Raw genomic sequence first — 13956 nt, forward strand, 5'->3', positions numbered from 1 at the left:
TCTAGGTCTGGTTGTCAATCCACTAAGCCCCAGAAGAAAAGGATTTTTAAGAGGCAGAGGTGAAGAGGAAGTGTGTCCTAGGTATGAAAGATACAAAAGGAAAGAAAGTTAGAATAACAGATATAATCCAGTGGGGCTCCATCATAGCCTCACACACACAGAACTTCAAGTATTTTGCAACTTCACACTTGGGCATTTAACATCATTCACAAAAAACACAAGAGGTCTCATTCATCAGGGGCCTGGAGAAAGTGGTGGTCAAGCTGTCACAGTTTAAAGGCAGCTTGGGATTCCTACAGATCTCCAAGCCACTGCTAATCTCTTAGCTCCCTGTGAACTACCTTCAAATAGCATTCAAATATGAATGGGTTGCATACAGCTTCTTTCGCATATCGGAGTAATATGAAAGAAATCTGGCTTTAAGTGTCAGGTTTAGGGGTTTCGTTTATCTCAGGGGCAATAGGGGAAGTCAAACCACACCTTAGGAAAATTCTTTTGGCAACTGTGTGGACAAAAGATTGAAAGAAGAGAGAGCAAGAGCAGCAGGGCTAATTAGAAGTCTATCGGAATAGTCCGAGTGGTAGAGAATGAGGATCTCAAATAGGATGGTGGCCAGGTGAGTGGAGAGAAGGAGATATATTTGATATGTTATGGAGGTAAAATCAATAAGACATGGCAATTTATTAGATGTTCATAATGAGGGAGAGAGAAGAATCCAGAAGGATTCGGAGGCTGCTATCTCAGACAGTGAAGACTAGCAACAGAAATAGGGAAGTTTGGAAAAAGGATAGATTTAAAGGGAAGAATACATTGGTGGTCATATTGCCCTGGGAGTTTTCTACTGTGCCACAGATGCTGATCAATTTTTACGAAGCAGAGGCAGAGAAATCTCCCAGGGCAGGGAAGGTAGCAATTTTCTAGTAACTAGGACTAAGGGCTGTTGCTGGCAACTTTGGTTTGGAAGTTGAAATAAATGGAACTAATGATTCTTCTAGGTTGTTTGGTTGTTCTTTTCCTGAATCCTATTGTTTTCATTTTAATTTAATACATACATATCTCTATATATGCACTTTCTCCACACAGATCTCTGTCCCAGATATGGGAGAAATATAAGACAGTTCTTGGCTAGCAGAGTATAGCAGGTGACATGAAACTTCAACACCAATACAGCTAAATATGATATAAAACCATACAGAAGTGTTTAAAGGAGAGACAAAGAGAGTGTTCTGCAAAGCCCAAGGAAAGACGTCATTGTTGGCAAGATTTCAGTCCTATGTACCAAATTCTCCCTTGTCCTTCAGAGAAGGACATTAAAGCAGACCAGTATTAAGGTTCGAGACCAGTGTCTCATAGCTCATATCAAAAAACAGTGGAAGACAGTCAGATTGTTGCTTTTGCTACTTCAGGCTCCCAGAGAGGCACACGAGCAGGCAGAGATAGATAGATGGAAGAAAAGAGGGAGACCAATAGGGAGAAGGAACATGGGAAAGGAAAACAGCATGGTAGGAAGAACAGATTAGAGATCTCCATATCTGCTTTGCAATACAGAAAACCATATCCTGGCTAAAGCTTGGGGCTATAATGACAAAGCTTTATATGTTAGAGACTTTACAAAGGTCAGTCTTCCAAGCTTGTCTTCAGAGAAGAAGAAAAAAATCCGCCTTTCCTCTCTTTCAGTGCAAGGGAGAGAGACTATGGGTGTGAAATATCATGTATACTATCAGATGCAGTTAATGTGTTTTTTTTTAATTCATTTAAAATCTTTTAAAATGGATAGCTTGCTGGGTATAGATGAATATGCTTTAATAGAAAAAAGCATCATTTAAAAAATTAAGAATAAAAAAAAGAAATCCTGAAAAACAAGGGTCAGTCTTGCCCTCAGAAATGGAAATATTATCTCACTAAATATACCTGTGTGGCTGGCTAAGTGTTAGTATTAATGAAGCCAAAGGTTTAGATTGGAAGCCCATTATAATCTGGTTACCTCCATGACCCCAGACTGAACCTCTAAAGTAAAAACATAGATTTTTAAACATAGCTAATGTGAAAATTTGTTTCTCTTGGATAAGCATGTTTATTGTGATTTATTACATATTTATAACAAATTCTATGCATTGTATTATTGTCTATATTATATACTGTATTGTTATATATTTTTAAAATGATAACAAAGTCACTTAGCTATTGTGGCATTGGCCCTAGATATGGGGTGAGCTTGTAGACTTATTGCATCCTCAATATTACAGAAAAAGCTAAAAACACAGACCCTGGCGCTAATAGTTGAAAAATATCCCTATTGTGTATGAAGAACTGGTTTCCTGAACAGGAATGTACATGTTGGACTTGTCAAATCAAAGCTACTGGTGATTAAAAAAAATACTTTCTCTGTTCTCCCAATCCTTGCTAACTATAATTATGGGCATATCCAGCCTGTGCTCCGGAGAAGAATGTCAAATAACCAGTTATGATGGCAATATCTATCACACATCTCTACAGAGAACCAGAGGCCTGATAGCAGGACAAAGATATTCTCTAAAACATTTTTTAATTAATCTTATTTTCCCACATGTATTAAATTATGTTTAATTTTATATTTATATTTATTTTACATTTATTTTAAATAAATATATTTCTATATAATTTTAATAATGTTTTTTAAATGTGTTAAAATGTATTCATTCTCCCACCCACCCATTAAAAAAAGAAAACTCTTGTAACAAATATGCCTAGTCAAGATAAACAAAATCCCATATTAGCCATGCCCTCACCTCTCTGTCAGGAGGTGTGCCATCTACCCTACTGTGGCTTCTCTGCAGTGGTGGTTGGCCATTGTACTGATTAGCAATCTTAATTCTTTCAAAGTTGTCTTTACCATGTTGTTATTGCATATTCTCCTGGTTTTATACACTTTACTCTGAATCAGTTCATACAGATCTTTCCTAGGTTTTTCTGGAACTGTCCCTTCTGTCATTTCTTGGGATGCAATGGCCTTCCATTCCCTTCATGCACCCTACGTTCTTTTTCATTGTCCAACGGATGGGCAAGCCCTTGGTTTCCAGCCATTCTCCCTATAAAAAAGCTGCTATAACTATTTGTGTGCACGAATCTTTTTCCTCTTTCTTTAAACATCTCCTTTGGGTTTAGGTCTAACAGTGCCCCAGGAATTCTTTAGGAGGGAACTTCACAAGGATCTTTAGAGTTTACTGTGAAGACTCAGAACTATACTAAAATTTCCAATAATTTGAAAACTCCTGACCTTGCTTCCCTTTTCAAAACTTCAGCCTTTGTGCAAACTTTGGAGCCATTGGATATAATGGCAGTCTTCACTGGTTTGACCCATCCTACCGAGCAGCAACTAAGTGGCTAGTGCATAGCTTTGGAACCAATACTTAATATTGATTCTAAGATGGAAGGTAAGGGTTAAAAAAAATCAACACTTTTGTCATTTCCAAGGAAGAAGAGCAGTAAGGGCTAGGCAATTGGGGTTAAGGCACTTGCCTAGGGTCGCATAGCTAGGAAGTGTATGAGGTCAAATTTGAACACAGGTCCTCCAGATTCTAGGACTGGGGCTCTATCTATACTACCTAACTGCCCCTAAATTTTATATTTTTTACTACTTTGGTCCTTTTTTAGCAAATAAAAAGTCAGTCAGCTAAACATTTTTTAAGCATCTACCATGTTCCAGGCACTATGATAGGGATACAAGAAAAAGAAAAATAATCCCTGTTCTCAGGGAGCTTACAATATAATGGAAATAACACTGAATTTAGGGTCAGAGGATCTAAGTTCAAATTCCAGTTTTGACGCTATCAAGTGACCTTAGGTAAGTCAAAACTCTTGAACGATGAAATGAAGAGGTTGACCTAGATGACACTGAACGTCATTCCCATCTCTATATCTATGACTCTAAGAACTGCAGGAGAAACAGTGTAAAAGGTCCATCAGGAAATGCAGTGGTCAAAGCCTTCCACCAAGCACACAGCTGAAAATTTTCTTACTTAATATAGGCTTAAGAATTTTGCTGGCATGCCCCTCACCATAACTTTACTCTCTGATTCAAAATTATTCCCAGTGTGTTAAGAGTGCACTAGTCACTGAAGCTCCCTCTAGCATAGGAGGAGGGATAGTGAGAAAGACTGTTTAAAAAGCATTACCATTTTTTGATAGGACATTAACCAATTTCTGTTCCATGGGAATAGCCTATGTGGTGGTTTGGTTCCCAGGCTAGCCCATGAAGAAGTCTATTTGGTGCCACAATATGCCCAAACTACACCTAAATGGCATGTAAGATTTTTAATTCCAGCTCAGGGTTCCCCAAACAGAGCATTCCCTTCCTTTCTGCTCCATCCTGAACAGCGGGACTGAGCAGACTCTCAAAGAAGTAAGGGGCAGGGGGAATAGGAATCCTAAATTTGTGGTTAGATTATGTCACCTGGAACAGCTAGGTGGCACTGTGAACAGAGTGTTGGCCCTGGAGTCAGGAAGAATCATCTTCCTGAGTTCAAATCTGATCTCAGATAGACACTTACTAGCTATGTGAATCTGGGCAAGTCACTTACCCTTGTTTGTCTCCATTTCCTCAACTATAAATATGAGCTAGAGAAGAAAATGACAAACCACTCCAGTATGTTTGCCAAGAAAACTCCACATGGGGTCATGAACCGTGGAACACAACTGAAAAGCCACTAAACAACTCTGTCACCTGAGGTGGGGGCATGTCCTTCTTGGGACCAGCATTGTCAATTCCTTACATAAAAGAAATTAATTTTCTAAGTCAACACTCATCAGGGTGAATGAAATAGAAATTGAAAGAATATTTGTTTCCTAAGGTGAAAGCACATTGACTTTAGAACCAAAAGTTCTGGATTTGAATCCTGGCTATATTTCTCATTACCAGTGTAATCCTGGGCAAGCCACTTCTCTTTGTGACTCAGTTCCCTTCCCCAAAATTTGAGGGGATTAGTCTAGATAAATACTAAAGTTCCCTTGAGTTCCAAATCCTATGATTGTATGTGTTTGTTCAGTTGTTTCTGTTTTATCTGATTTAATGACCCATTAGAGATTTTCTTGGCAAAGATACTAGAGTGGTTTTCCATCTCCTTCTCCAGCTCATTGGACAAAGAAACTGAGACAAACAGGATGAAGTGACTTACCCAGGATGCCCCAGCCAGTAAGTGTCTGAGGCCAGATTTGAATTCAGAGAGCCTCATCTTAATAAGGAAAAAGACTTGTACAAGAATATTCATAGCTGCGCTGTTTGTGGTGGCAAAAAATTGGAAAACGAGGGGCTGCCCTCCGATTGGGGAATGGCTGAACAAATTGTGGTATATGTCAGTGATGGAATACTATTGTGCTCAAAGGAATAATGAACTGGAGGTATTCCATGGAGACTGGAACAACCTCCAGGAAGTGATGCAGAATGAAAGGAGCAGAACCAGGAGAACATTGTACACAGAGACGGATACACTGTGGTACAATCAAATGTAATGGATTTCTCTACTAGCAACAATGATCCAGGACAATTCTGAGGGACTTATGAGAAAGAACATTATCCACATCCAGAGGAAGAACTGTGGGAGCAGAAATGCAGAAGAAAAACAACTGCTTGATCACATGGGTCGATGGGGATGTGATTGGGGATGTAGACTCTAAATGATCATTCTAGTTTTTTTTGTCTTTCCTATTTATTTATTTATTTATTTATTTATTTATTTATTTATTTTTAAGTCTTTTCCCAAGGTTATAAGATTCATGTTCTCTCCCTCCCCTCTTCCCTTTCCCCTCCTGGAGATGACAAACAATTCCAGTGGGTTGTACCTGTATTATCACTCAATCTTATTTCCATATTATTCATTTCTGTAATAGTCTTTTAAAACCAAAATCCCAAATCCTTTACCCATATAAACAAATGGAAAATCATATGTTTTTCTTCTGCTTGGAACCAATATTCTAAGACAAGTAAGGGTTTAAAAGAATAAGTACAATGGGAGAAGAGAAATAGCTGGAGAATCTATTGCCTAACTTCATTATATGCCTATTTCTCTTGTTACAAGGAGTGTGTTTTAATTTTTTCATTTAAGGGTTAGGGTGAGAAAAGCTAATAAGGTGTTACTAGCAGGGAAGTAGTCATTAAAGCACTGTAAGTACACAGAAGAGAACGAAAGGAAATTCTGAGGGAACTACAGACCAGTAGAATGACTTTGAAAGTAACATGCTGAATTTATTATATACTTTTTTTCAAAAAAACAAAACAAGTTTTATATACCAATGGAGATTCAACAACTTACATTGTATGCATTAACGATCAACTGGATGATATTTCTGGAGTCAGCATGTAGAATCTCCACAGTAGTTCCAGGTATTAATGCTGTAAAATTCTTTGAAAAAGGAAAAAATCATTACGAGTTGTTTTTTCTTCCACTTTTGTTCCTTTCAAACAAAAGAATAATCATTGACATACAATAAATTGAAGATACTCCAACCACCCTTGCCTCTGCCCATTCCCAACACCACCAGACAATAAGCACTTTCTAATAATAAAAACTAGGGCAGGGGAATAGAGTTACTGAAGTGGGGGCTAGAATTACTGAAAGGAGATGGTGGCATCTCCTCCTCTCTGGGTCTCTCAGGGAAAGAAAGGAAGACAATGTTATTTCTGGGATTATTCGAGTGTGGTCTGGGATAATCCTGTCAAGACACATGACTCTTTGAAGCTACTTCCTTTGAGACTGCCATTTTCCCTGCCAACATCTTCCTGGATTCCACCTGCTAAGCCTCAAGACAGTTAAGGTTTATTAGAACACATTCCTCTGTCTTCTTGTTCAAAATCCAAATGGAAACATTTTCAAGAGCCTTAAATGCCAATGCTTCTCTTTTACAACAACAACAACAAAAAAGACAATAAATTCTACTCTCCAAAGGCTGGCACCTTCAAGTCTCGGAGGGTTTCCCAGGGTGCCGAGAGGTTAAGTGACTCACCTAGGATTACACCGCTTTTAATTATCAGAGGTAGAACTTGAACTGAGGCCACCTTGACTCAGTCAGGACAATGGCCCCTAAACTAACATCACCTTTCTAGGGTCTTCTTTTTGGTAGGCCAGTAAAAAAAAAAAAAGATCATGCTGGTGACTTGGGGCAGCCTAGATATAGAGAGGGAAAGAACTGTCTTCTTCTTTCACATATGCAAAAATAGACCCAGAAGAGTTAGTGAAGTGAGAAGAAAAAATAATACTCAGGCCATTTTTTTTCCACTTTCAGGAACTTCTTAGAGCAGAAGGAGGAAGTGGAAAGAGGCAAGACTCAGGAAAAGTTTGAGTGGAATTTTACTAGAGAGAGTCACATTCTTTCGATTCTGTTCGATGACTGAATAGTAAGAGGAGTAAAAAACTACCCTTAGGCAGGGTCTCAGTTAAAAGGAAGGAGCACAGGCATTCAGGTGTGAAGAGGAGGAAGGAAATACAACAAGCTGCTGTTCTCTGGTTGCCTGAGAGTGCAGGTTCCCAGAGAAGTTCTCACAGCCTTTCAGGTTAAAGAATGTAAAGGGGCAGAGCAGACTTGGTTTCTTGTTTAAATGAGCACATGCTGCATAAGTAATGACAGGTTTCTACCTTCCACCTGGGGAAAAAATGGAAATGTGAATGATGAAGGGTTAGAGGGAGCAGGTGTTGCCAGAGGTCTGATGGGTCATAAGGGAAGCTATCCTATTGGACAAAATATTTTTCAAGAAACTGCACACAGAACTAAATACAGGGGGTATTCAGGTGGCTCAGTGGATAAGGGCCAGGTCTGGAGATGGGAGGTCCTGGGTTCAAATGTGGCCTCAGAAATTTCCTAGCTGTGTGACCCTGGACAAGTCACTTGACCCCCACTGCTTAGCCCTTACCTCTCTTCTGCTTTGGAACCAATACACAGTATTGATTCTAAGAGAGAAGATAAGGGTTTTAAAAATTGATATTAAGACAAAAAAGTAAGGGCTTAAAAAAAATAACTAAATACAGAGACATCCTTCCTCATCATGGGAAGTTCCTTTATGAATTCCTACTTTATGTTTTCCCACACTGGCCTCCCAAAACGACTTCAATCATGTCCAGAATAATAGTTCACATTTCTATAGCACTTTAAGTATAGGACCTCCAACAAACTCCATTCGCCTCTCTGAGCCCCGGGTTCTTCCCCTGCAGTAGACCGTATTCCTCTTACCATGATTTCCTGTCAGACTGGGTATTCCAGGAAGGGACAAGGGTCCTCCTTTCCTCTCAAGCTCCCCTCATCTAAAAAACAGGACTTCCCACACTAAGTCCCCACTCACTCAATGCTCCTGACTAATCGACCTGCTTTAACAATTCTTAATCTCTCTTGCTCCTTCAAGTCGGAATTACCTTCCAATGCCAGGGAATCCACGCCCTTAAACCCTTTACCTTGTAGAGCATGTAGTGGTTCTTTGTCACTGCAAATATCAGGTGGATGTTGTTTTCTGCCAATTTCTCTCCAAGAAGGGCAAGTGATGGATAGTCCTAGGAACAAGACCAAAATGGACCTGAGACTTTCCAGAGCTCACAGAACGGACTTCTGGCTTCTGGTGTCCAATTAGCAGTTTAATCTTTACTGTGGAGGAGACCTTTTCTATAAGATGAATTTATTAGTCACTACCCACAGTTTATCAATAGGAAGAAGGGCACTGGAGAAACATCTTCAAGAGGGCAACTTCACTCTACCTACAGTCCATGACAGTTGGTGGATCCAAAGCAGAAACCCTCAAAGTAGCAAGGGAAATTGTTTGCTTTCCCGTTTAGTGAACCAGAATCTTTCTCTCTTTAATTTTCCCATAGAGGCTTCAAATATTTTAAGTCTTCTCTTCTCTAGGCTTAACATCCCTCCTTTTAAAATATATAATTTCTTGGAGGAAACTCAGCTGGATGGTGCAAACGAGACTGTCTTCCATCCACAGGAGTCTAATCGAGGAAGATTCTAATTTAACAAATGGAAATAAAGGATAAGTCAAAGATGAGAGTATATTGAAGTCTAAGTATCTGGAGAGTTTAGAATGGAAGTCCAAGGTGAGGCTTAGGGGCAGGGTCCAATGGGCAATTAGGCTATTTCTGTCAGTGGTCCAGCCACAAAAGAAAGAGGACAAGACACTGGTTTATGAGAAACTATCATGGCTCCTTTACCATCTGCTTGGACGCAGTATATTCGTTGGCCTCATTCAGATGGCATTGCCCATCATGTGGCTGCACCAGGCCTCCCAGTTTGCCATCCAGGGCAATGTGCGGCACATCATCTGACGTGAACACCAACAAGTGCAGAGCTTCCTTCCGCCAACCAATCTTCTCCTGTAGAGAGAAAAGACAAATGAGAATGCCTGAGCCTACCGGGGTCCTTCTCAAGCCCACTCCTGGGTCATTAGCCAAGCCTGGCTCTTCCAAAGCCTCCACAATGAATCAAAGGTGAGTGACTTAGTATGTCCACCAACAGCCCATTTGTGAGAACATTAGGAAGTATTCCAAAGAGGTGTTGGCAAAGAAACATCCTGGCCAAGGGAAGTTTGCATGAACATGGACAAGTCTCCAGAGAAGCCTTTGTGTGGGTTGACCCATGAGTTTCTTTATGAAATTCCTCACATTTTTCAAACCACCAAAACTATTCCTGACCCTGATTTCCTCTCCTGAAATGCACTCTTATAAATGACTGACTTTATTTACTCAACATGACTTCATAGGTTGTTATTGATTCTTGTGATTGAACTGATTACTTGCCTGATTATGGTGATCGAAATAGTACCTCAGTCTCCCCTATGATACTCATAAGCGGACCCAGAGGGAGTCCTTACATGACCCTAGAGGGCTTGGTTCTCTCAATTCTCTAGACCGAGGTGTTGCTCACTCATTTGAGCGCCCTGAACAAATCTGTTTTACAGCAAGCAATAAACAAATACTAACAAAATTAAAGCATTCCAGCAAATAGATTAAGAATATTTTCTCTTTTATTGCCTCATTATATGAAATTATTCTGTTCTCAAGATCCCAACCTGGACTACCTGTCCCTTGTCAATTATAACATCATGTTTAACCCTTACCTTCTGTATTAGAATCATTGCTAAGTATTAGTTCCAAGGCAGGAAAGCAGTAAGGAGTACACAGTAGGGTTTTGTCACCAGAAAACTGAGGCAGACAAGGTTAAGAAACTTGCCTAGTGTCCAGAGGTGTCCCAAATGTTCATATGGGCCATTTGTAGCCAAACTGGTAGAGCCATCTTCTTCCTCCCTTTCTTTTTTGTTTTTTTTTAACCTTTACCATCTATCTTAGAATCAATGCTGTATTGGTTTAAAGGCAGAAGATGGGGAAAGGCTAAGCAATGGGGGTTAAGTGACTTGCTCAGGGTCACAAAGCTAGGAAGTGTTGGAGGTCACATTTGAACCCAGAACCTCTGTTCTCTAGGTCTGGTTCTCTATCCCTGAGTCATCTATCTGTCCTTTATTTTTATTTAAAGTACATCATTATTTGATAAATAACTGTGTTTTCCAATAGAAATTTTTCCAGAAATGGCAATGTTATTGAAAAAGAAAATGTGGATTGGATAATGAACAACTTCATGATACTTAAAAATGCTGTTAGGTAATTAATAGTTTTCTTTATGAAAACCAGTTTTTCATTCTGATTGACATATATGCCTGGTTAACTCCAGAACTCATTTTCCATTATGGTGAGTAGCAACTAAGGAAAAATATGTTGACTGACAAGAAATACTGGGGCCAAAATGGGATCCCCTGCTCCTAGAGAGCCAGAAAAATGGTGTCACCATATGAAGGAGAAATCTTTTGCAATGATCATGTGTGCTCCCAGGATTCTAGGTTTGTTATCTAACTGGAGGTTCTCCTCTTTCTATTACAAATGGCAATAGCAGTTGAAGTCCTAGCACATAAATCAGTAAATGGAACTCGGTCAATGAATGTAGGTTTCCTCTCTCTAAAACTTAACACCTATCTACAGAGGCTCTGACCTCTATCTGCCTCAGTTTCCTCATCTGTGAAATGAGATGGATTAGGAAATGACAAACCACTCTAGTATCTTTGCAAAGAAAATCCAATAAGGGGGTCATGAAGAATTGGACGAGACTAAAATGACTAAACAACATTTCTTGAAATTCAAAAATACATAAAAACAATTAAGCAGCAACTCCAGAAATAGGAATCAAAGCTGAGGCTTCAAGGTGTAGTATAAAAGAGAGCTAAACTTGGGACAGCAAGATGGGAGTCATCTGACCTGAATCTGAATCCTGGCTCTGCCCCTTACTATTTGGATTACTTTTAGAAAGTCACTTAGTAACTCCAGTCTTCAGTTCCTCTGTTAAGTGGGGAGATTTGGATCCCTTCCAACTCTATGACCTCAGGCAAATCAGTGAACATGCCTGACCCTCAGTTTACTCTTCTTTTAAATGAAATGGTGGTCTAAATGCCTGACAAAAATTCCTTTTGCCTCTCAATTTAGATTTCAATCATCTGATCATATCAACAACATCCTGACACAGCAGTGTCCTGTCTGTAGATTGTACATTTTATTGTCTGTTCTCTGGGGCATTACTGATTTTTTCAATTCTTGAAAATTTAACTTCTTCCAGTGATTTTTTTAGCCTAATTTCTCTCTAAAGCAGGGGTCTAAGAAGTCTTAAAACATTTTTTTTCTAATTGTATTTCATTATAGTTTGATTTTGTTCATTATCTCATGTACTTTATCTCATTATGCATTTTATGACTTTCAGAGAAGGGATCCATTGGCTTCATGAAATTGCCAAAGGGGACCACAAAATGCAAAAAAGTTAAGAGCCACTGCTCTAAAGGCATGCTGGGTATTCAGAGTGCTTCAAATGCTCTAGAGGGTCTTCATAACCTGAATTGAAGTTTGGGGGGAAAACAGAAGCAGGCCAATCAGTCCTTTGTATTGAATGACTGAAAGATCATCAAAACAGCCCAAAGTAACTAACCTGAAGCACCAACAAGTTTAGGCATCCCTTTGTGTCAGGGAACTGGAAGCTGCCTCCATGTGTGCTCCCAGGATTCTAGGTTTGTTATCTAACTGGAGGTTCTCATCTTCCTATTACAAATGGCAATGGCAGTTGAAGTCCTAGCACATAAACCAGTAAAAGGAACTCCATGTATTCACTAGAATTTCAGGGAGATGTAGGTTATTGAATCTTAGATGCAGAACAGAAGGAACCTTAGAAGATTATCTAGTCCAACCCCCTCATTAAACATGAAAAAACTGAGTCTATGAGAGCTTAAGCAGTTTGCTCAAGGTCACACTTTGTAAGAGCAGCATGCAAAGGTAAGGATAGAATGTTGGAAGAAGACATGATTGAAGGGCAAAGACCGTTGGTAGCAGAGGATCATGGGAGAAGAATGAGGAGCTGGGAGAGCTCCAAGAGGAACTTGGGGCTTTTGAGTTTGGATCTCAAGGTGGGAGGAAGTGTCTTACCTTGCTAAAGATTTTTCAAGAGCCAATGGAAGGATTCCCAAGTGACTAGCCCTGGGACTTCTCCAGAAGAGTGTTTCTACGTCCTAATATCTCTAATAATATCTACAGAGAGATTCAGGTCTCAGCGGACCTGTGGGGGCCTTGGACTCTCGGCCCTATTGCACCTGCTTCACTCTTACCTTGACCCTTCTAGTATTTAATTTAGCTTGAGATAGTTGTAGTTGGGAGGTGTGGAGAAATTCTGATTTTTGCTTTGAAGCAGTCAGATCCAAAGACCTCGTGGGGATTTAGAAAATAGGGACATCAATAATCTCTATTGGAACCCACACACATCCTGATATCTTGGGTTATTAAATTATTCAATACCCAGTCAGATTTATTTAAACTTATTTTTATTTTTTATTATTAATCATAATTATTAATTAAAGAAATTAAATTTATTTAAATTTAAATTTAAAAAATTTTAAAAAGGGATTTATTTAAGGATCTTTGAGGAAGCAACTCATTGGGTTACTGATCAGCCATTGCTAAGTGCTGATCAAGACCCCACCAGTGGTCTAGGGGGAGGCTTGTCTTCCTAGCTGATTCATTGTCTGGTCTTTTAGGGGTACCCCAACCATCATTCAACAGGGGAGATTTCCCTACTATTGGGGAACCACATTTTCCTTAGTTATACCCTCTGAACCACAACCCTGGAAGAGTGAGTGAGAGAGAGCAATTGGAGTCACTCCACCTTGACTCCTTGACTCCTATCTTTCCTCATACATCTGTCTAGTAGTTGTAGCTTCCTCTAGATCAACTAACACCATCACCCCATATTATCCTTATGACTGGTCGTAAATGTCAGGGACAGGATTTGACTCCAGTGCTCTGTCTGCCATACCACTGCTGCCTCCTTAAATCATAGTTCTCATAGGCCACTTGGTCTCACTTAAAAATAAGAACTTCCCAGCTGTGTGACCCTGAGCAAGTCACTTAACTCCCATTGCCTAGCCCTTCCCACTCTTCTGCCTTGGAACCAATGGGCTTGAACAATAGATCAAAAAGTAAAAAATGAGGAAACATGGGACAACTAGGTGGCTCAGTAGATAGAGGCAGGCCTGGAGTCAGGAGGACCTGGGTTCAAATCTGATCTCAAACACTTCCTAGCTGTGTGACCCTGGACAATTCACTTAACCTTCCTTGTTTAGGTCTGACCACTCGCAATACTTAGTATGGATTTTAAGACAAAAGGTGAGGGTTATTTTTTAAAAATGAGGAAACAGACTTAGAAGGAGGAAGTGATTCGCCTATGGTTGTTACCCTTCATACTTGAAGAAGACCAAAATGACATTACTATGTCAGGGTCAATGAACAATGTGTCCTCCTGTGGCTGATTAGACCAATACAAACTCTTCCTTTCAAAGCTCTACTGAGGGAAGTTAGGTAGCTCAGCAGATAGCCAACTCTACTATAGATAGGAGGTCCTGGATTCAAATGTGGCCTT

At 39.7% G+C, this 13956-nt stretch overlaps 1 protein-coding gene across 1 annotated transcript in view; it reads right to left on the reverse strand.

Moving 5' to 3' along the window:
- Nucleotides 1-13956, reverse strand: part of ITGB5 (integrin subunit beta 5) — a 197869-nt gene that overhangs the window by 86896 nt on the left and 97017 nt on the right. Inside the window, exons 6-8 of the mRNA XM_007493818.3 lie at nt 9171-9332; nt 8418-8513; nt 6288-6377 (exon numbers count right to left, since the gene is read on the reverse strand). Coding sequence (XP_007493880.2) covers nt 6288-6377; nt 8418-8513; nt 9171-9332 — 348 coding nt within the window. The remainder of the gene's footprint in view (nt 1-6287; nt 6378-8417; nt 8514-9170; nt 9333-13956) is intronic.

Source organism: Monodelphis domestica, chromosome 4, assembly GCF_027887165.1.
Source record: "Monodelphis domestica isolate mMonDom1 chromosome 4, mMonDom1.pri, whole genome shotgun sequence".
Classification (NCBI taxonomy): Eukaryota; Metazoa; Chordata; class Mammalia; order Didelphimorphia; family Didelphidae; genus Monodelphis; species Monodelphis domestica.